Source organism: Pseudochaenichthys georgianus, chromosome 20 (assembly GCF_902827115.2).
Source record: "Pseudochaenichthys georgianus chromosome 20, fPseGeo1.2, whole genome shotgun sequence".
Lineage (NCBI taxonomy): Eukaryota > Metazoa > Chordata > Actinopteri > Perciformes > Channichthyidae > Pseudochaenichthys > Pseudochaenichthys georgianus.
Window position 1 is genome coordinate 18,327,268 of NC_047522.1, and position 20,309 is coordinate 18,347,576.

The following is a 20,309-nucleotide window of genomic DNA, read 5'->3' on the forward strand; positions in this document are numbered from 1 at the left end:
AATGTATCCTACTACTTTTATATTCATGTTTATTTTGTGATATTATTTAATTTGTGTAGTTATTTTGATTATACCTATTGTTCTATCTGTGTGTTGTGTTGGAGAAATGTGTGCAATATAGTTATTTCATTCTGAATTGGATGCGTCTTTTTATTATAATTTTTATATAAACAGTTTTCTCCACCAAGCTGTCAGGAGGCTGAACTCTATCCCCTCCCTCCTCTTATAATATATTTCATAACATACTCTACAGAGTTTTTTTTCATATTTTATACTTTAAAGGTGGGGTAGGTACGTTTAAGAAACCGGCTCGAGATCGCTAGAATTTGAAAATACACAACCGGAGAAAATCTGCCACTTCTTTATAGAGCCCCTCCTCCAACACACACGAACGCGCACATGACCAAGGAGTGCACGAGATAAGTTTGTGCCCCGATGGAAGGCTGACAGGCAGGTAGGCCAGGTAGGAATTTTTGTCAAAGCACTTAAGATATTCATTGCTATCGGGATGTTAAGAGCATTCCATGGAATATAACAAAAAGTGTACCTCGAGCCGGTTTCTGAAACTTACCTACCCCACCTTTAACTATTCTTTAATTTTCGTCTTACTATACAACCATTTTTTCCACACTGTACTATGAAGAAATCTTTTCATGATATTTTTGACATAATATACGATCACTACTTTCAGGTTTTTCTACCTGCAATACCGTTATTTTCTTTTCTATAGTATGACTTTATTATACTGACTTTTTATCGTATTTTTCACTAACTATATATTTCTTTTAATACATGATATTGATTCTACACACTTTACATAGTACAGATTTTACAAAACAATACTATGACTTTTTTACATTTCCCAACATACTATACTATTTTTAAATGTTCCACATCATTTATTATTACTTAATTTCCATAATCTTTTAATTTATTAATATTTACGCATTTTACTTTTTTTTCTTACTATACTACAACTTTTTTCATGTTCTTCAAATCAATATTTCAAAATATATGTTATGAGTCATTATGTTTATATTTTTTTTACAAATACTACAATGAGTTGTTTTCATAGATTTGGACGTACTATATTTGAACTTTTTAATATTTATTGACTTATTCAACTGTGAATCTTTTCATAAATGTGAACACACTGTTACGTTTTATGACTTTTTGTGACATACTTTACAATGACATTTGTTTTGTTACACAATATTTAATGATATTTCAAATCAGAATATTTGAAGCACACTCAATTCAATGGAATGAGCAGCAAATGCTAAATCAATCAATTCAATGATCCAGATGACACAAAGGAAAAGCACCACGCACACAAACATCAGAAAATGTACTTCTGCTCAAAGACACTGTTCGGGGGAGAGTGAACCGGGTTGTAATTATAAATCAGCGCACTCCTCTCTTCCTTCTCGGATTCAAACGTGTGAAAGTTCTTTCTTGCTGTAAGTAGAGACAACACAATCAGAGTACAGAATCAAGATGATGTAATTAAAAAAACATAACGTTCATACCTTCATTGACAAAGAATTGAGCCATGTAGAATGTGGTCATCACTGCTGATGGAGAATGGGAAATATAAGGCCTCCTCCATTGAAACGCATTCTTCTCCGGGTGCCACTGTGTCCCATAGATCGGGTAATCGTATGCTGCCGAGAGGTAAGGGAATAGAGAAAGTATTAAATACAAAAGTTCCCTTTTGCAGCAAAGTGCACCAATACAGTGATGCTGCATTATTACTACCTTCCACTGTTGACACAAACTCTATTTCTCCATCCGTATTGGTAGAGAGAACTTTGTAAAAGTTTTTCAGATCCTTATTCGTGTTATGAGACTGAAAGAAACATATAGGTTAGTCACAACGTACCCAATCAAATGAAAGCCTGCTTTCTATTTCTCTGCGATCTATTATTTTAGAGAAGTGACTCAAAGGAGTCAAAAAGGCTCATAGTTTACCAAAACACAGCAATATAGCAGTTCTTTAGCTCTTGTATTGCACTCATTACAAATGTATTCTCCTTATAAGTGGCGTACCAACACTGACACACTCCATTTGTGAGAGTTTTCCGTCAGTGGCTCGGACGCCAGAGCTTCCATGAGTTCAGCTGGAAAGCTTTTAAACATCCGGCTCTGCTTTGCTTCTAGAAATGGGTATAAGAAAAAGAGATATTCATATATAGATAGATATAAATATTTGTATCAAATGGTTTTCCAAAAAATAGACATAGTATACTGCATATACTATATCTCAAATGCATGATATTAGAGACAGGCTAAACTAGAACTGTTTTCCATATTTTTCGAAATTCATGATATTATTCCAACATAATATACTACGACATTTTGAGACGTCATAACTTTTACCATATGTTTTTGACATATTATACTTCTAACTTTGTCATGTATTTAGAAATCCATTTATATTATTTGTACACAATTGTTTCCATATACTGTGTTTTGAATTCATATATTTTCATCACAGTAGACTTTTCAAAATGTTTTCCACCATTCCATTCCATGCTTTTTATGTTTACAATAGGATTTCAGTTTATTTGACATAATATACAATTTTTTATTTATTTTGGCATATTGTACTTTTTTCATGAATTTGGACATACAGAAAAATATGTATTTTCACCAAATGTTTAAAGAGGTTAAACTAAAGAATGGCAGAAAAGGTTAAATGAAATAAAAAGCTGAGGCAAGACTGAATTACTGACACTGAAAGTTGAACAACATTAATAATATGTTGTAGTCGCCGTACCTTTAGTAAAGAGCAGGGGTAATGACACGCCACTTGTATTGGTACGTGTCAGTAGTTTCTCTCCACTCGTCAAAACGGTCAGCTGCTCATATCCGAGACAGGTCCCCCACACCGGAAAGTAGTCGCCTCTCTTGTTTGCCTGGAAAATCACAAAGTGTGTGCAGCATAATCACACATCTACGCACTTAAACGTAGGTACTAATATTTGTGTTTCTTTTTTTTTACCTCAATAGCAAGTTCATAAAAGATTTTTGAAGCTCTTTGATAACCAGATGACGTAATGTTCGCAGCTCCACCGGGGAGAAGGACCCTGTCGACAGAGGAGTTATGTATGGAAATATATGGGAAACATTGTTAAGGTTGTCATTTAGAATTTTTTATAAAAGTGTTCATAGAGGAATAAACAGTTTAATATAAATGAATGGGGAAAAGCTCAAACAAATCCAAATGTGTTGTAATCATATTGCTATTACTATACCCATTAATTGAGTTGAACAGTCTTTTATACTCCTCTGCTCCCCGGTTAACCCTGTAGAAATAAAAACGGGAGGTCAAACGTTTCTCTTAAAAAATATTGGAGTTGCATAGGCTCTTGGAGGATAAACATGTACAAATAAATGTTAAATGCTTACATGATAGGGACAACCCTCGCTCCCCCCGACTCCAGGAACTTTACATAGGAGGAGGCGATGTAACCTGTCGAATTTGGAGGAAGATAACGACTGTTTTGGGCCAGTATTCCTTTTGAGGGAAAAACACAATCATTTTTAAGCAATCGGAAACCTCCATCACAGAGTTCTAAGATGATATCTAAATCTAACGTGGAAGTGGGAGTCGTTTAGAAATAACTATCAATGCATTTACTTATTCTTTCACAATAATGCATGTCTGGATAGGACCTGCTTTCCCCAATCAAAATGTAACTTATCGTAATGTAACATTCCCATAAACAAGGCATTTATAACTTACCAATGATGGGTCTTTCATTTATCTTGGCTGAAGAATGAAAGAGAAGACATGTTGGAGAAATGCAAAAGAACAAGATCAATGGTCTTAATGTAAACCATTTTTAGTTTTAGCATTAGACTGAATATGTTTCTCTGTCATTTATTTATTCCTGGTGAGAAAAGACAGTTCATATAAATTCTTTGCTTGTATTTCTTTTTGTTCATATTTGAAATAAAATAAAATTATAACTCTTAACCTGTTAAACCTTCATTTTATGAACAGAATTATTGTCCTCGACAATGACAAAAAATATATTTATTTAAAAATAGTTGCTGTTCAAAAAATGCGTCTTTACAAATTCAAAAACAAACATCTGTCAGTTTAACCTAGGATATAATTATGTTCTTTTTTAAATCTTTTTTTTTCAAATGTTGGGATTATAAATAATATGATTTCTGAGTTTATGTTCATGTTTAAATTGGACATGCAAACCACAGAGGTGGAACCCACAACATAACACAATATTAGAAAATTATTATTACACTGAGCATTACAAATATAATACAGCAAAAAGATGCATCCTGATTAAAGGCAAACAAAACTCCCCCAATAGCCGGTATGAAGCACATGGATCTTACCTTTGCTCCGCTCACATCCAGCCTGATCGCTGACTAAAAGGTTGTTTATGTTGACCCCAGCAGAAACCAACTCATCATGTAACTGGCTGACGACTTCCTTATTCAACAGCCGAGTGCGAGCCAGGATCCAAGCGAAGTCGATGTGGAATGAGCCGTAGTAATCAGTACAGGAGTACACCAGAGAATAAGACTGGTAGTCGGTGGAGAGCACCCAGTAGGGGCTGTCTGGAACTCCTGCACACAGACATGGACAGAATTAAAGTTATGTAAGGTCCTCCTGTAAAGTGGGACAGTGATGACGCATTTTTGTAACCTGGAAGTTGGCCCCACAAGGCTCCATTGACAAAAAACTATTGCATTTTGAAAACTAAAATCTGTGCAAAACACACAAACTTACATGTGATGACGATTAGTAGTTTCAGTTAGAAACTTGTTAGCAACCGCCATTTTAAAATTCAACAGTAAGGCATTTACTGACCTCTCTTATATCACAGAACAAAATCCACCTTAACTCGTTTTTTCAGGCTTCTAAACAAAAACACATTAAAAAACAGTCGAGGGAACCGGATCGTCAAATGCCAACTCATTTCTGGGTTTTAGTGTTGACATGCTATACTTTTAGTTTTTCCCCTGTAATTCACACGGCAGTTAAAAACTAAAACAAAACATATCCACAGTATATTTACCTTTGAAGAAGCTCACATCCAGAATAGCAGGTTGGGTTGAGTTTTTAACTTTGGCAACACCCTCAATTGAATTCATCTTCCCGTTAGACCTGAGGAGAGAGGGAGATAGAGAGAGTAAAAGACGTGCATTACACCCATACTTGTTCCCATGCAAAAGGCAACTTTTAGCTAAAAACCAATGTTTGAAATATAGTTTTGAACTCCATCCTTACAGCAGCTCTGCGTTGAGAACTTTGACGGTCCCATCGCTCAGCAGACTGTATGTGGCTTGGTTACATGTTCCTTTTTCAAACAGAGCGGGGAGCTTCTCTATCTCATACCAGGTTCCCATGTACTAAGGAGAAGAGAACACAGATTGTCATCAGCATCCAGAACCATTAACAAACTGGTTAATCTTGCTAGTGGAAAGAAAGGAAACATAGTGAATATTAGACTAACTTTGTCTATTTGAGCACGTAGATTTTTCCTAAATTCATCAGAAGTAACATAATAAAACAGGATGAAATGATTTATATAACCAAAGGAAGAAGTTTAAGTAAAGAAGCACATTTTAATTCAATATATAACATGTACAAAACAACATGTACAGTGGTGTATTAGTATTATATAATATGTATATGTATTGTATAATACAGGATTGAACAGTTTTAAGGGTTTGGCTGCTGATGGTGAAGTAAATCCTAATGCCTGATATTATATTAAATAATCCCTCCTTTGCACATTTACAGATAACATTTCACATTCTCTTATATATCTACGGAGCCCTGGAGGGTTCATTGAGAGAAAAATAAATAAAACGTGGCCACGCTTTAGTAACTCGTGTGCACGCTTTAGTAACTCGTGCGCACGAGTTACTAAAGCGTGCGCACGAGTTAATAAAGCGTGGCCTCGTTTTATTTAAATTGAGGGATTCCTCTCCGTGACTCACAGAATCTGCTGCTGCCCACAGCTGTTTTATAGAAGGAAAACATCCTTCACTTTATGAAATCTCTGTGGCACCAGTGGCCTGTACTACGAAGCAGGATTTGCTATTTACACTATTCATTCATGAAGTATGACGCTGCGCTGTCAGCATGCGTCTCCATGTTTGTGATTACTCCATCCAACACATCCACCCCAGCAGCTCTCTCCACAGCATATTCCTTCTCCCATACACCCAGACCCACTGGCAGAGGAGGTGGCACTGGTCTCCTGCTCTCTCCCAAATGGAGCTTTTCCCTCTTCAAGCTACCTAACTTCACTCCTTCCACCTTTGAATTCCATGCCGTCACTGTGACCCATCCTATACAACTGACCATTGTTGTTCTCTACCGTCCACCAGGAGCCTTGGGGGACTTCTTGGATGAATTAGATCATCTCCTCTCACACATCCCTGAAACTGGCCCTCCCGCTGTACTTCTCGGAGACTTCAACCTCCAGACGGGGAAGATAGACGAACTAACATCTCTGTTAACCACCTTTGCTTTCTCACTGTCTCCGTCCCCACCGACTCATAAAGCTGGCAATGTCCTCGATCTCATATTCTCAAGGAACTGCACTACTTCTAACCTCTCTGTAAACCCGCTCCACACCTCCGATCACTTCTTCATTTCATTCTCTTTACCCCTTTCCAAACATAACAAACTAATCTCTTCTCATCCTGCACTTGTCCGCCGTAACCTTCGTTCCCTCTCCCCCTCTACCTTTGCCTCCTCGGTGCTCTCAGCCCTCCCTTCCTCTGACTCGTTCCAACTCCTGCCTCCAAACTCTGCTGCAGAAACTCTCCTCTCTACTCTCTCATCCTCTCTGGACTCTCTCTGTCCTCTCACATCTCGGCAGGCTCGTCAGTCCCCTCCTGCTCCCTGGCTAAATGACGCACTGCGTGCTAATAGAACCGTCCTTAGGGCAGCAGAGCGGAAATGGTGGAAATCCAAACACCGTGACGACCTCCTAACCTATCAGGCTCTCCTCTCCTCTTTCTCTGCTTCGTCTCTCAGGCAAAAAGCACTTTCTTTCAAGATAAGATCCAATCTTCCTATTCCAATCCTAAAAAACTATTTTCCATCTTCTCCACCCTCTTGGACCCCCCCAAAGCCCCTTCCCCCTCCTCCCTTCTGTCAAGCGACTTTGTTAACCACTTTGAAAAAAAGGTTTACGACATTCGCTCTTCTTTTTCTGACTCACCCCTACTCACCGCCGGATCACCTGAGCCACCTTCAACCGGCACACTAACCTCCTTTTCCCCTCTCTCTCCAAGTGAGGTTCTTACCCTCATTACCTCTGCCCGCCCTACCACCTGTCCTCTGGACCCTATCCCTTCAAACCTCCTTCAGACTATCGCTCCTGATATTCTACCGTTTCTCACCCATTTCATCAACACTTCTCTAACTTCTGGTCACTTTCCAAACAGTCTCAAGGAGGCGAGAGTAAACCCTCTCCTGAAGAAACCCACTCTCAACCCGTCTGATGTTATAAACTACAGACTTGAACGCGCTGTCTTTAAACAACTCTCCTGTTATCTCCATCAGAACAACCTTCTGGATCCGCACCAGTCTGGTTTCAAGGCAGGTCATTCCACAGAAATTGCTCTCATTGCTGTCACTGAGGAACTGCACACGGCTAAAGCAGCCTCCCTCTCCTCTGTCCTCATCCTGTTGGACCTGTCTGCTGCATTCGACACGGTGAATCATCAGATCCTCCTTCGCACTCTCCAAGAACTTGGAATTTCAGGCTCTGCACTTTCCCTCCTCACCTCATACCTCAAAGACCGCACCTACAGGGTTACTTGGAGAGGGTCTGAGTCCGACCCTTGTCAATTAACTACAGGGGTCCCTCAGGGCTCTGTTCTTGGTCCCCTCCTCTTCTCCCTGTACACAAACTCGCTCGGATCTGTCATTAGCCCGCATGGTTTTTCATACCACTGCTACGCTGACGACACCCAATTAATTCTGTCCTTTCCCCGCTCAGAGACCCAGGTCGTCGCACGCATCTCTGCTTGTTTAGCTGACGTCTCTCAGTGGATGTCCGCTCATCATCTCAAGCTCAACCTTGACAAAACTGAAGTGCTTTTCCTTCCGGGAAAAGATTGTCCCTCTCTTGACCTAACTATCAACATCGGCCCCTCTGTTGTTTCCCCGACTCAGACTGCAAGGAATCTGGGTGTTATCCTAGATAACAACCTGTCGTTTACTGCAAACATCGCTGCTACAACCCGCTGTGCAGATACACGCTTTTCAACATCAGGAAGATACGCCCACAGCTGACCCAGAAATCGACGCAGGTTCTGGTCCAGGCTCTCGTCACCTCACGCCTAGACTACTGCAACTCCCTCCTGGCTGGTCTACCTGCATGTGCCATCCGACCTCTGCAACTCATCCAGAATGCAGCGGCTCGTCTGGTCTTCAACCTTCCAAAATTTTCCCACACCACGCCGCTCCTCCGCTCCCTCCACTGGCTTCCGGTAACTGCTAGAATCCACTTCAAGACACTGGTACTTGCGTACCATGCTGCGAATGGATCTGGCCCTTCCTACATCCAGGACATGGTTAAACCGTACACCCCAGCACGTGCACTACGCTCTGCATCAACCAAACGACTCGCTGCACCCTCGCTGCGAGGGGGACCCAAGTTCCCATCAGCAAAAACACGTGGGTTTGCTATCCTGGCTCCAAAATGGTGGAATGAGCTCCCCATTGAAATCAGGACCGCAGAAAGCTTACACACCTTCCGGCGCAGACTGAAAACTCATCTCTTTCGACTCCACTTCGAGCGATAGAATGACTAACAAAGAACTGCTAACAGAGCACTTATATACTAATAAGGGACTGGCTTAGCCAGTTGAGCAGCACTTGAAACGATTGGCTCTTTGAAACCTGATGTTCTTATATGATTCTGTTTTCCTCAAGGTTGTGTCTTCCTGGTCGAATGTACTTATTGTAAGTCGCTTTGGATAAAAGCGTCAGCTAAATGCAATGTAATAGTAATAGTGATTGGTCAAATGTTGGTAACCCCGTCACTTTCACGTGAACGCACTCTCAGCCGGACAGAGAAACCCTGGTTGATTTGCTGAGTTAATAACCAGCTTCGTAGGACCGCTTAGCGACATCGCGTTTGTTAGGGTTAGTTAAGCCGGGTAAATCAAACATATCCAGGGTCTGTTGAACTGGCTTCGTCGTACAGGGCACTGGAGGCAGTAACGTGTAATTCAGCAGAATCTGAGAAGAGCAGCACTAGCTGCAAAGAGCGGTGCCTTTTACTGTTTACTTCACTGCGTTGCCCTTCATTAGAACCGCTGGATAGAGATCGAGGCTGCTACATTTAACCACACACACACACATCGAACTACCAGAGTATTCCCCCTCGTTTTATGAAGGATATGTCCTGTCACCGGGGCGCATGCTGTGTGTGTGTGTGTGTGTGTGTGTGTGTGTGTGTGTGTGTGTGTGTGTGTGTGTGTGTGTGCTCAGCTCTGTGTGTGCGTGTTCGGTGTGTTTGTGTGTGTCCGACACCCCCGGCATTTGTTTTCAAATTACCACGAACAGTAATTTACACAAATCTGGTTCTCCATAGTTATATGTGTATTCCCAAGTGAAATAAATTAGTTTAATCTTAATCTCGATGTGCTATAGTCCTGCCGGAGTGCACCGGAACGAACGATACTATCATAAACAAATGCCCACACATACACAAAACGAGGCCACGCTTTAGTAACTCGTGCGCACGCTTTAGTAACTCGTGCGCACGCTTTAGTACTAAAGCGTGCGCACGAGTTACTAAAGCGTGCGCATGTTTTATTTATTTTTCTCTCGGTGAACCCTCCAGGGCTCCGTAGTATATATCAACTAAATGAAACAAGAATTTTGAACTGAGCTTTATCCAATGTTCACATTTCTAACCCAGAAATAAATGCAAATGAGCACATATTTAGAAAAGGCATACATATCATACGCATCTTAAAACATCACATTTCGGCATACTTGTAATACAAAAACCACTTTCTGAGTATACAACTGGGCAAGTTTCATGGTAATATCAAACATTTAAAAATGTACTCCTAGGCAGCTGTAGTGAATCCCATTATTGACTCAATAGGACACTAAAACTACCTATGATATAATAATAATAATAATAATAATAATACTGTAAATACTCTGCACAAATGGACCAGTTTAAACATGTCAATAAAAGCAGAAATCTACATCATTTTATTTTACTTTACCTTGGCAAAACTGGGTGGGACTTTCGGAAACAGCTCTAAATTGGTTTGAATCCTACTTAAAGGACAGAAACAACTTTGTTTCTATAGGTAAATACACATCTGAGTTGACTAATATGACATGTGGGGTTCCTCAAGGCTCCATCTTGGGGCCTCTTCTCTTTAACATCTACATGCTACCACTGGCTCAGATAATGAAGAACAACAAAATAAGTTACCATAGCTATGCAGATGACACACAAATTTACGTAACAATTTCACCAGGAGACTATGCTCCAATTCAAACACTGAGTAAGTGCATTGAACAAATCAATGACTGGATGTGTCAGAACTTTCTCCAATTAAACAAAGATAAAACTGAGGTAATGGTCTTTGGAGCCAAGGCAGAACGTTTAAAAGTTAGCGCTGAGCTTCAGTCTGCAATGTTCAAACCAACAGATAAAGCCAGAAATCTAGGTGTAGTCATGGACTCTGACCTGAGTTTCAACAGTCACATTAAAACAGTTACTAAATCAGCCTACTATCACCTAAAGAATATATCTAGGATTAAAAGACTAATGTCACAGCAGGATTTGGAAAAACTTGTCCATGCCTTTATCTTCAGTAGACTCGACTACTGCAATGGTGTCTTCACAGGTCTCACTAAAAAATCTATTAGAAAGCTGCAGCTGATTCAGAACGCCGCTGCTCGAGTCCTCACTAACACTAAGAAAGTGGACCACATCACTCCTGTTCTGAAGTCTTTACACTGGCTTCCTGTGTGTCAAAGAATAGATTTCAAAATACTGCTGCTGGTTTATAAAGCACTGAATGGTTTAGGCCCAAAATACATTACTGACCTCCTGCTAAACTATGAACCATCCAGATCTCTCAGGTCTTCAGGGACTGGTCAGCTTTCTGTCCCCAGAGTCAGAACTAAACATGGTAAAGCAGCGTTCAGTTATTATGCTCCAAATATCTGGAACAAACTCCCAGAAACCTGCAGGTCCGCTGCAACTCTTACTACTTTTAAATCCAGGCTGAAGACTTTTCTTTTTGTCGGTGCTTTTAATTGAACTTTTCATATCTTAAACTGCACTGTAACTTTTATCCATGTACTTTTTCTTGTAATGTTTAAACGTAATTAAACTCCATGACATTTATGAGAGGGACTGCTCGAAAGCAGAGATATTTGGAATATCTGGCATCGACGGATGAAAAATAGTGTTTTGGTAACACGGAGTGTTTTGGTAACACTTTAAAGACTTTGTTATGGAAGCAAAGCAGGGGAGGGGGTGTGTACAGCCTCCTGAGGGTCCGATTGTGGATGTCATGCGAGCAAAATATGGTGAAGAAAGTCTGTCTAAATTCATATTTTAGACTGCACTGTAACTCTTATCCATGTATTTTTCCTTAATGTTTATTTTATTAGCACTGTAACTTTTATCCATGTACTTTTTCTTGTAATGTTTAATTGAACTATTCATATTTTAGACTGCACTGTAACTTTTATCCATGTATTTTTCCTTAATGTTTATTTTATTAGCTTTTCTTTTTTAATGCTTAATGTCTTTCATTTCTTTTTTGTAAAGCACTTTGAATTACCCTGCGTCGAAAAGTGCTATATAAATAAACTTGCCTTGCCTTGCCTTGCCTTGCCTTGCCTTGCCTTGGCAACGTTGAAGTCCTGTTGAACCGGAGGACGGGGGCACTTTCCGAAGTGCAGCGACTGGCCCTCGGCTGCAGCAGCCAGGAGGAGCACAAACAGCATCTTCACAGCCAAATAACATGACATGGTTAAACTAGGTCAACTATTTGGTTATAAACCAAACAAAAGAAAACAATAAAGGTTACAGTACCTGGAATGCCTTCATGTCAACCTGAAGAAATCACCTTCCACTGCTGCTGTATCTACACAAACCTACTTTTGGAGGTTTTTTATTCCATGCGAGACCTTTGGAAGGAAAACATGTTTGAAGAGCATCACAGTTTTGTTTACACAACCTGTAACCTTGGTGCAAAACTAAGCTCACCGGCAGCTACTGAGCCTTTACCATATTCATTGGAACAAACAGAAATCTAAAAGAACAACGGTTTTTGGCCTCAGCCTCCGATCTTTGTCCAATTGCTTAGGGGACAAGGATCCTGGGCTATTGGCACCTTTTTGGCAAAGTCCTTCGTTTTAAATGAACACCTGCAACATGGAAGACATACTAAACTTCTCAAAAAATGTAATGCGGCTAAACTGGGTCCAGCTTTTTGGTAAAAACACAGAATGAAAGAGATAAAACCTTTACAGTACCTGGGATCCCTTCGTGTGAAATGGCCAAACGCTCCCTCTTCTTATTCCTACTTGTTTCTCTCACACAGAATATGATGATGATGATGATTCAACTTATTGTCATTACGTAGTACAGGTACTATGTCATATATGCCATTTAACATACATTTCCTGTTTTTTCTTGACAGGGGGTACAACCGGTTAAACTAGTCCCCATCTTAGATTCTTTTGAGGGTTTAGCTCCTTTTGTCACCAGCTGAAATCCACAAGCTTGTAGGAATAGTTTGGTTGTTTACAGGAAGTCTTACCTTCTAAAAAGGTTTTGTTTTCAAAACACATTTTCTATGGGCATAGCTAGTGGACTCACAATCTTTCCAGTGTCTGTCGGACCCAATATGCATCTTCTTGACTTGAGTTTATTTTGAAACCGGCTCGAGTGCACTAAAATGTGAAAGAACACAGCCAAAAAGAATCCGCCCCTTCCTTCAGACTTCCTTACAGAGCACCTCCTCCAACACACATGAACGCGCACATGACGTCAGCAGACTGGTGAAAGTGGCCGCCTGTTGCTGGCGAGAACAAGCCGCCAGGAAGTGCGCCGGAGTCTGATGAGAATATTCGTGGTGGTCAAACGGCGGTACTACACTTACTTTAGGTTGCTGGGCCCGGAAACACTTTTTCCCATTGACTTACATTGGGAAAGAGTGGTCTGTAACTCGTTGGATAATTGTTTTTAAACTAAATAAACTACCCAGTATGAACGTTTGTATAGCCCTTATTAAAAACATTCGTTCCTCAAGTTGTAAAAATGTGCTAATAACGTTATTCTGAGTTATTTCCCTCGGCATTATGAACGCGCATCTAACCCACGGGACCGCGCCGCCCGGCACATTCATGTTACGTGTTCAGTACTACATGTGTATGGCAAGCCATTTGAGTATTTATTCAATTTCCTTGATATCAGACGGCAGCGGCCTACACTAGTTGGCTCTTTTATTTCACTTGTTGGATATATGGTCAAACTAGTTAGGCACTCTGCTTTACTAGTTAAATAAAACATTTCACTAGTCGCTCTTTTTCAGCAACTAGTGGCACTTTTGTCCGACTAGTTACCACGTATGCCTTACTAGTGACGCCAGGAGCAGCACTAGTAATGCCAAAGTCCCAACGTGTAAGCTTTTTGATGAACTAGTGACCCTAAAAGTCTTACAAGTTAACTAGTGCGCTGCAAAATCTCTGACATGTTAACTAGTCACACACAATAAGCACAACTAGTTAACTAGTGGCACACATTTGTCTGCACTAGTTAACTAGTCGCACCCAGAATAACTCACTAGTTAACTAGTAAAGGCAAAAAGTTCACTAGTTAACTAGTTGACGCCTCTTTTGACCTTACTAGTTAACTAGTGGGGCTCAAAATATCTACACGTTAACTAGTGAACCCTTTGCATTTTACTAGTTAACTAGTGAGATACATTTAAATTCCACTAGTGAACTAGTGAGGCTTAAAATGTTCACTAGTTAAATAGTGGATCCCAAATGTGCACTAGTCACACTAGTTGCACAGAATGCTAATGAGGAGGAGGGGAAAGAACACATCGAGGTCTCCTATTGGCCCTAAGCTATAGAGCGCCACCCAGCCCAAATAGTTTATTTAACAGCTTAAATACACTGTTTTAAAATATGACCATATTTACAAACATATAAAACAAAAGTATTTGTGTTATTATGATCATATGACTGTATATCAAATTAGGTAAGGACATTGAAGACTTTCTTAACATTACAAAGTTGCCTTTGGACTGCAGACAGGAATATAGATCCACTTTAAAACATTTTATTAATCTGCAATTTCAAAGGTGTTGGATTAGAATGGCATTGTGATAAAAGAGTGACATTATTGATGGATTGAAAGAGGAAGTAACCCTCTTCGGATCACAGCTTTGAGAGATCGCCGTGACTTCCGTAAATATTAGTCAAAATATGGAGAGGTTGTTTATCTTCATACGGATCTATCGTTACCCTGATTTTAACATCTGTCCAGTGTTTCAGCTTTATTCATTTCATGAGCACCGCTGATAAAATGTCCCACGATCACTTCCTCTACTTTTGTGTCTCGAGTGCCGGTGTTCTCACAAGCGTGCGCACATTCGCACCAACAAAAACACACACACACAAAGCGGAGCAAAGCAGAAGCAGAAACATGTATTTCTCTAGGCAAAACACACTGACTGACTTCCCACGGACAATATGTGAACAGTAGGCACTAAATACCCGACTGATTCACCTCACGTCTTCAAGACGTTACTAAAAACATCGCAGGAGAAATCCCCCTCAGGCTCTCCCTCACAGAGCTGAACTGACCAATCAGAATCTGGGTCCCGCCTGCTTCATTTGCATATATACACTGTAAAACTTAATAAGTTGTGGTAACTTAGAAAAAGTATGCAAACTCGTTGCCTCACAATAAGTAAGTTAACTTAACTTAGAATGGTGAGTATGAACAACTTGTGTATTCTAAGTGTGCTTCAATTAATTTTGAGAAGTACAGCTGACACAAACCTTTTACGTTATGTCAACTTATGTAAACTAAGTTATGTCAACTTAAAAGGCATGCTTTGCATTGACCTATTTTTTTTTATTTGTGTGAACTCAATGAATAAATTAACCCCTACTTAAACAAACTAATTCCTGCTAACTAAGATAATTGTACTACAACAAATCTCTAAACACGTTGTGTAAACTCAAACAATCTCCAAAAATAATGCATTAAAAACACAAATTGATTCAATTGCAATATAACATTTATTTTCAAGTGCCAACAAACAGTGCTTTTTAAGTACTCAAAACCCATATCTTAATAAAAACAGCAGTGCACAACACACCAATTATAAAAATATATAATGACCACTATGAAGAAGAGTACATTGTACTTTGCTCTCAACAATTGACAGAGTTATAACAGTTTCCCCAGAGTAACAAACTTTTGTCATAACATTTAACGGTGCAACTTTTTTAAGTGCCAAGTTCTATCTGATAGCTGGGGACTATCTTGACTAAGGGCTTTTCTCAAAGTTAATAGTTTGGTGAGAGAGCTTTGGTTACCAGTCCAAGCATCACTGTTTGAACGAACCTCAGAGTATTTGCCATGCATTTTGGGTGATCTAAATGCAAAGCATATATCAGGCCAAATAACAGGCCTGTGGAAAGTTTTTGATCTCTTCCATGACAATACCTCCCTCAAGCACAATGTCAGTGGAGATGGGCTCGAGTTGCATTGTGCTCGGACCCTCCTGAGGACTGTCTTCGCTGAGAACAGCACACCAACAGTGACGGATGATAGGGCCTCATCTCTCGTTGTATCCTGCAAAGAAAAAAACACGTTATTTAGACTATCATCGCTACCTATTAGACTCGGTCTTCCGATGAAAGCATTCATGTTGCATTTGCATTAAAGTCTGTACACACTGCGTTGTAACATTATATCCAAAAAGGTTCTGTAAATGTGGTGTGAGGAAACTAATGCTATGGATGCAAATACAGCTAGGAACGTACATTTATTTTACACCTCTAATCTAGACTCCTGGTCATGGAATTTAGTGTACAGTATTTTGAAGACACCAAATTAAATCTTTTGGTTGCAAGTTTGTGTAAATAGGGGATATGACTTTTCAATAAATGCAAACCAAACAGTTTTTTTGTGTTCAAGTACTTACAAAGCATGTCTTGAAGAAATCCTTGGAGTCGTCGCCAAGAACAATCGGAATGCCTTTGAGGACAACAGAGCGCTGTTCAGTCGCGTCCGGTGTCTAATGATAGAGATAAAGAAGATAAAGGTTAAATGACAAACTCACAAGATGAAACATTTTGGCCTTTTCCATCTTTTTGCGGGGTTGTTTTAATTATTTTAGAAGGCTTTTGAAGTAGTACCATATCGTCATCAATGTATCTGACAAAAGGTTGCTACGTTATATTACTTACCGACCAGTTGATGCTCTGCAGTTTCTGTCCCACCGATCCTTTTTTTGACTTGAACAGTTGGACGTGGGGTGTGCTGGTCCAGAGCCTCAAAGAAGTCTGCCTCGAGGTTCCGACTGGTAATCCGATTAAATTTGGCAAATACCTGAAAAAGTAGAGAAGGGGGTGGGGTAGGAGATGGAAAATCAGCACATTAGGAAGACATTAGTTTAAATCATAACAATTGTGCAAGCAGGCAACCACTATGGCTTAGATAGAAAGTCAGGGTACACGTCTAGCCCACAACAATATAATAATGTATGCTGAGATTTCAGGCCTCTATAATTAATATAATTGTTTTGATTTATTGCTGCAACGTTTTGTTTACTAATTGATTAGTCAATCAAAAAATTAGAACAATAATATTTGCCAAATGTTATGATAATGAAAAATGACCAGAACTTACAGGTCCACTCCATCGAAGGTTTTCGATCTGCTTGGCAAATCTGAAAATCAAGAACGACAAACCAATAAAAACAATCAAACATCACGTATACAGCAATTTAGAAACTACAGTGTTGTATTTACCTGATTTAGAATGCAAAACTTGTATTATGAAATAAGTGAAAGTGAGAAGAGGACTAAATTGCATCCATGCTATTGTTGTGATCAAATTCTAGTGATGTTAAAGGGCCCATGTCATGGCCATTTCCACAGATCATAATTCCATTGTTGAGGTATACTAAAATAGATTTATATTGTGCAATGTTCCAAAATCACATTGGTTTCTATACAGCATCTCTGTATACTACGTGTATTCACTGAATTTCACTCTGTCCTAAACGCCTTGTTGGAGCTCCCCCCTCTCCCTGTGAGCCCAGTGTGCTCTGATTGGTCGGGACGTTGAGAAGCTCCCAGCTGCAGTCTGAGCTGCAGTGTGCGCTCCGTGGCGGTGACTCTGCAGACAGTTTACATGCAGAAAAACCTTCATAACACAAGGGGACGGGTAAGAACCGGAAAAGCATGACATGGGCCTTTAACATAAAGCTCTTACGCAGCTGCTTATAGAACAAATACAAACGATCAGAGAGGAATTGTGTAGTGTGTAAAAATACCTTTTACTGCTGTGATCATGGAATGTGTGGAGTTGCCATCATCTGTTAAAGCCTGAATGGGGAAGAATAAAACATTTGTAAGCAGATATTTCTAACAAAAACAGACATTTAATCGATTATAGCAAAGATTGCAAACATGACAAATCATCACCACATTTTTTTAATATGGCATAGCCTTTAAATCACAAAGACCTGGATATTACAACCATCAAATCCATATTATTCAACTGAGTATGCCAGCCAACATCTTCACTATTATAACAGATTATGGTTACATTGAATGTAAACACTATACTCTTTTTAAATGTAGACTAATATCAGTTAGCTTTTAAACTATGCTAATTTAAATCAAGTTTCACCAAATGCACTTTAAACATATGCAGGAGTGAAACAACCATTTCAGTTGGTATCTCCATATGATTATTGTAAAATAAACTATTAAAAGGTAATAGAATACTATTACTGTGTAATACATGATTCAACTGTCACACATTGTTTGGGATTTTTTGTTTTTGTTTACAATTTCAGGATATATTTGAAAATTGAAATCCATTAATCTGATGCACTTTGAGAGCAACATAAATAGGATATAAATAGTGTGTGCTCATGTAACAATTGTGTGCATATGTAAACAATTAAAATAGAAAGAAACTGATTGTAAAATTATCAACAGTGACTTCAGACGGCAAGAACGTTTCATCTACACATCACGTTGGAACCTGACGACCCCCGCCACTCCCCGTTGCAGCGAATTGTAACGCCCACAGACATAGCCAAAAGAGCGAGTCGCGGTGATGCCCGGTATATGGCCAAGCCAGCTTCGCGGAGCTTGAGGTTGCACCCGCAGTCTCCACCCAGGCACGGCCGCCCGTAGCGGGAGGGTCTCTCCGCCAGCGCCGCAGTGACGGCTTGCAGCACCGCGGAGCTGGCGGAGGGACCCGCAGTCTGCACCCAGGAACGGCCGCCCCTAGTGGGAGAGTCCCTCCTCAAGCTCCCGATCCCGCACCGCAACCCACTTGGAGTATATACTGATTGGCGCTCACACGTTGTGAAGTGTAACTTTATACTTTGTTGTAGGCTAATATATATAAAACTGAACACAGCCACAAGTCACGGCATTAGGCTAAAACACTGACATTAATAATGAAGTTACTCACGTGCTAGTCTTTGTTCAATGCTTTCTAAACAGAACCTCAACTCATACAAAAACGTTTATGCAGATAAATCAAGTCAGCCCTTGTCTATCTCCGTATATTAAATGTTGACACTCTTAAGACTATCTCCTGGGCCAAGCTGCGACACGATTTCGCCACATTATGTCTGCAATAGTTAAGATAGCATTAGCTAGCATTAGCTAATGTTATCTTAACTAGCAAGCATATAAACCTTGAGATTAAATACAACAAGACAGCAAAACGGTTGGGATGTTAATATGTACTCACCAAAGCAGTGTGCAAAGCACAAGATTCACTGTAGTGCGACAATGACCATAGAGAGGCGAAGTCCCTCCCTTTCCGGGAGCCTCCATGGGACCCCGGAAGCGTAAAATTATACATTGAAGTCAATGGAGAGAGGAAGGTTATCTTTTGATCCCGTTTGAATTGTGCCACGAATGACACATATGATGTTTGTCAATTTAAAAGAATATTTTGCAAGTCAAAAAAATTAAAATGTGTCGTAAAACTGTGAAGTTACACATTTTTTTGTGTGAAACCGCTGAGTGAACTACAGGTCTCTCGTCTCGCACAATACGCGTCACCATCACAAAGACGGCCGTCACGTTAGCACGTTTCACCTGTTTCTTTCAGAATGAGAATACAAGTATAAAACGAGGTGACTACAAGTCTGGACACGTTGAGAGCTGTACATACACGAAAGGGGAGTTAGTCGGTTCTGTAAGAGCAGCGGGACCGGCTTTACAAGGTTTCGGTGAGTAATATGAGTGCAATGTGTAACGTTAATGTCAGCTAGCTAACATTAGCTAACAAGGTACACTAACGTGTTTTGTTTTAGTAACTAGTTTTCTCCTTAAGAACTTCGTGGTCTCTGTGTATGCTGTGGATAACATTAGTGTTCACAAGAACAAGGTACACTCCCGTGTTTTGTTTTAGTTGCTCTTCAGATTGAAGCGGACAGTTTTATATAGTCTATACTGTATGTGTGATCTCCTTTTACATCTCGTTGTGTCATTTGAGTTTATTTGCTGTGTGTAGATTCAAGGATTTTGGTGACATGAACATGACCATCGCAGCCCAGTTACCATCCTTCTGTCTCCGTGAGGAGGGTGGGTCATATATCACCCATACTGGCACCAGGTCCAAGGGCAGCTGCACATCACAGACCGGAGTCTGCTACTTTGTTGTGTGGACCACGAAGGAGGCGATCATCATCCTCATCCCCAAAGACCCTGCATGGCATGGAAATCTCCTCCTCCTGGAACAATTCTACACCCAGCATATGCTCCCTGTGTTGGCCAGTAGAGAGGAGGACATTTAAATAAACATACTCTTAACACCCTCAGACTCTGCGTTGTGTTCCGTATGTGTGATGGGGTGTTATGCAGAGGGGAGGAAAACAGGACACAGCAGATTAGGATTGTGGTGGAGACGCTGAGCAGTTATTTCATTGTTGCATGTAATTATTATTATACTGCGTGCTTCTTAGTTATTCCATCTTTTGCTGTAACATGGATCTGTATGTAACTCTATATTTACTTGTTATCTACCACACTT

The 20,309-nt window shown here is 40.1% G+C and overlaps 2 protein-coding genes across 6 annotated transcripts; both read right to left on the reverse strand.

The window, feature by feature from the left end:
• Positions 1-1,150: 1,150 nt before the first annotated feature.
• On the reverse strand, positions 1,151-12,877 carry LOC117465804 (gamma-glutamyl hydrolase-like). Of its 5 annotated transcripts, none has more exons than XM_034108839.2 (15): positions 12,527-12,877; positions 12,084-12,178; positions 11,879-11,995; positions 5,264-5,385; positions 5,052-5,140; positions 4,366-4,599; positions 3,749-3,775; positions 3,412-3,520; positions 3,258-3,308; positions 3,005-3,089; positions 2,780-2,918; positions 2,050-2,156; positions 1,759-1,849; positions 1,530-1,664; positions 1,151-1,458 (listed from the first exon to the last, which is right to left on the reverse strand). In XM_034108839.2, exons 2-15 carry the CDS (start codon positions 12,096-12,098, stop codon positions 1,340-1,342), a joined length of 1,440 nt encoding a protein of 479 aa, XP_033964730.1. In that variant the 5' UTR covers positions 12,099-12,178; positions 12,527-12,877; the 3' UTR covers positions 1,151-1,339. The 5 variants fall into 5 exon arrangements, with proteins under 5 accessions (XP_033964730.1, XP_033964731.1, XP_033964729.1 ...); XM_034108838.2 differs by having other exon boundaries at positions 1,152-1,458; positions 11,864-11,995; XM_071206899.1 differs by lacking the exon at positions 12,527-12,877 and having other exon boundaries at positions 1,152-1,458; positions 11,864-11,995; positions 12,084-12,181.
• A 2,450-nt stretch (positions 12,878-15,327) lies between these two features.
• Positions 15,328-19,059, reverse strand: LOC117465989 (uncharacterized). Its single transcript, XM_034109117.2, has 6 exons — positions 19,020-19,059; positions 17,578-17,629; positions 16,929-16,968; positions 16,487-16,628; positions 16,222-16,314; positions 15,328-15,869 (listed from the first exon to the last, which is right to left on the reverse strand). Exons 2-6 carry the CDS (start codon positions 17,594-17,596, stop codon positions 15,504-15,506), a joined length of 660 nt encoding a protein of 219 aa, XP_033965008.1. The 5' UTR covers positions 17,597-17,629; positions 19,020-19,059; the 3' UTR covers positions 15,328-15,503.
• Between the last annotated feature and the right edge of the window lie 1,250 nt (positions 19,060-20,309).

Coding starts and splice junctions, on each gene's coding strand:
- LOC117465804 (XM_034108838.2), bottom strand. Junction 2,157..2,779: donor ACCCCTGCTCTTTACTAAAG/GTACGGCGACTA, acceptor ACCCATTTCTAG/AAGCAAAGCAGAGCCGGATG. Junction 1,459..1,529: donor TCAATTCTTTGTCAATGAAG/GTATGAACGTTA, acceptor CTCTACTTACAG/CAAGAAAGAACTTTCACACG.
- LOC117465989 (XM_034109117.2), bottom strand. Junction 16,629..16,928: donor ACCTTCGATGGAGTGGACCT/GTAAGTTCTGGT, acceptor CTACTTTTTCAG/GTATTTGCCAAATTTAATCG. Junction 15,870..16,221: donor ATTTCTTCAAGACATGCTTT/GTAAGTACTTGA, acceptor TTTTCTTTGCAG/GATACAACGAGAGATGAGGC.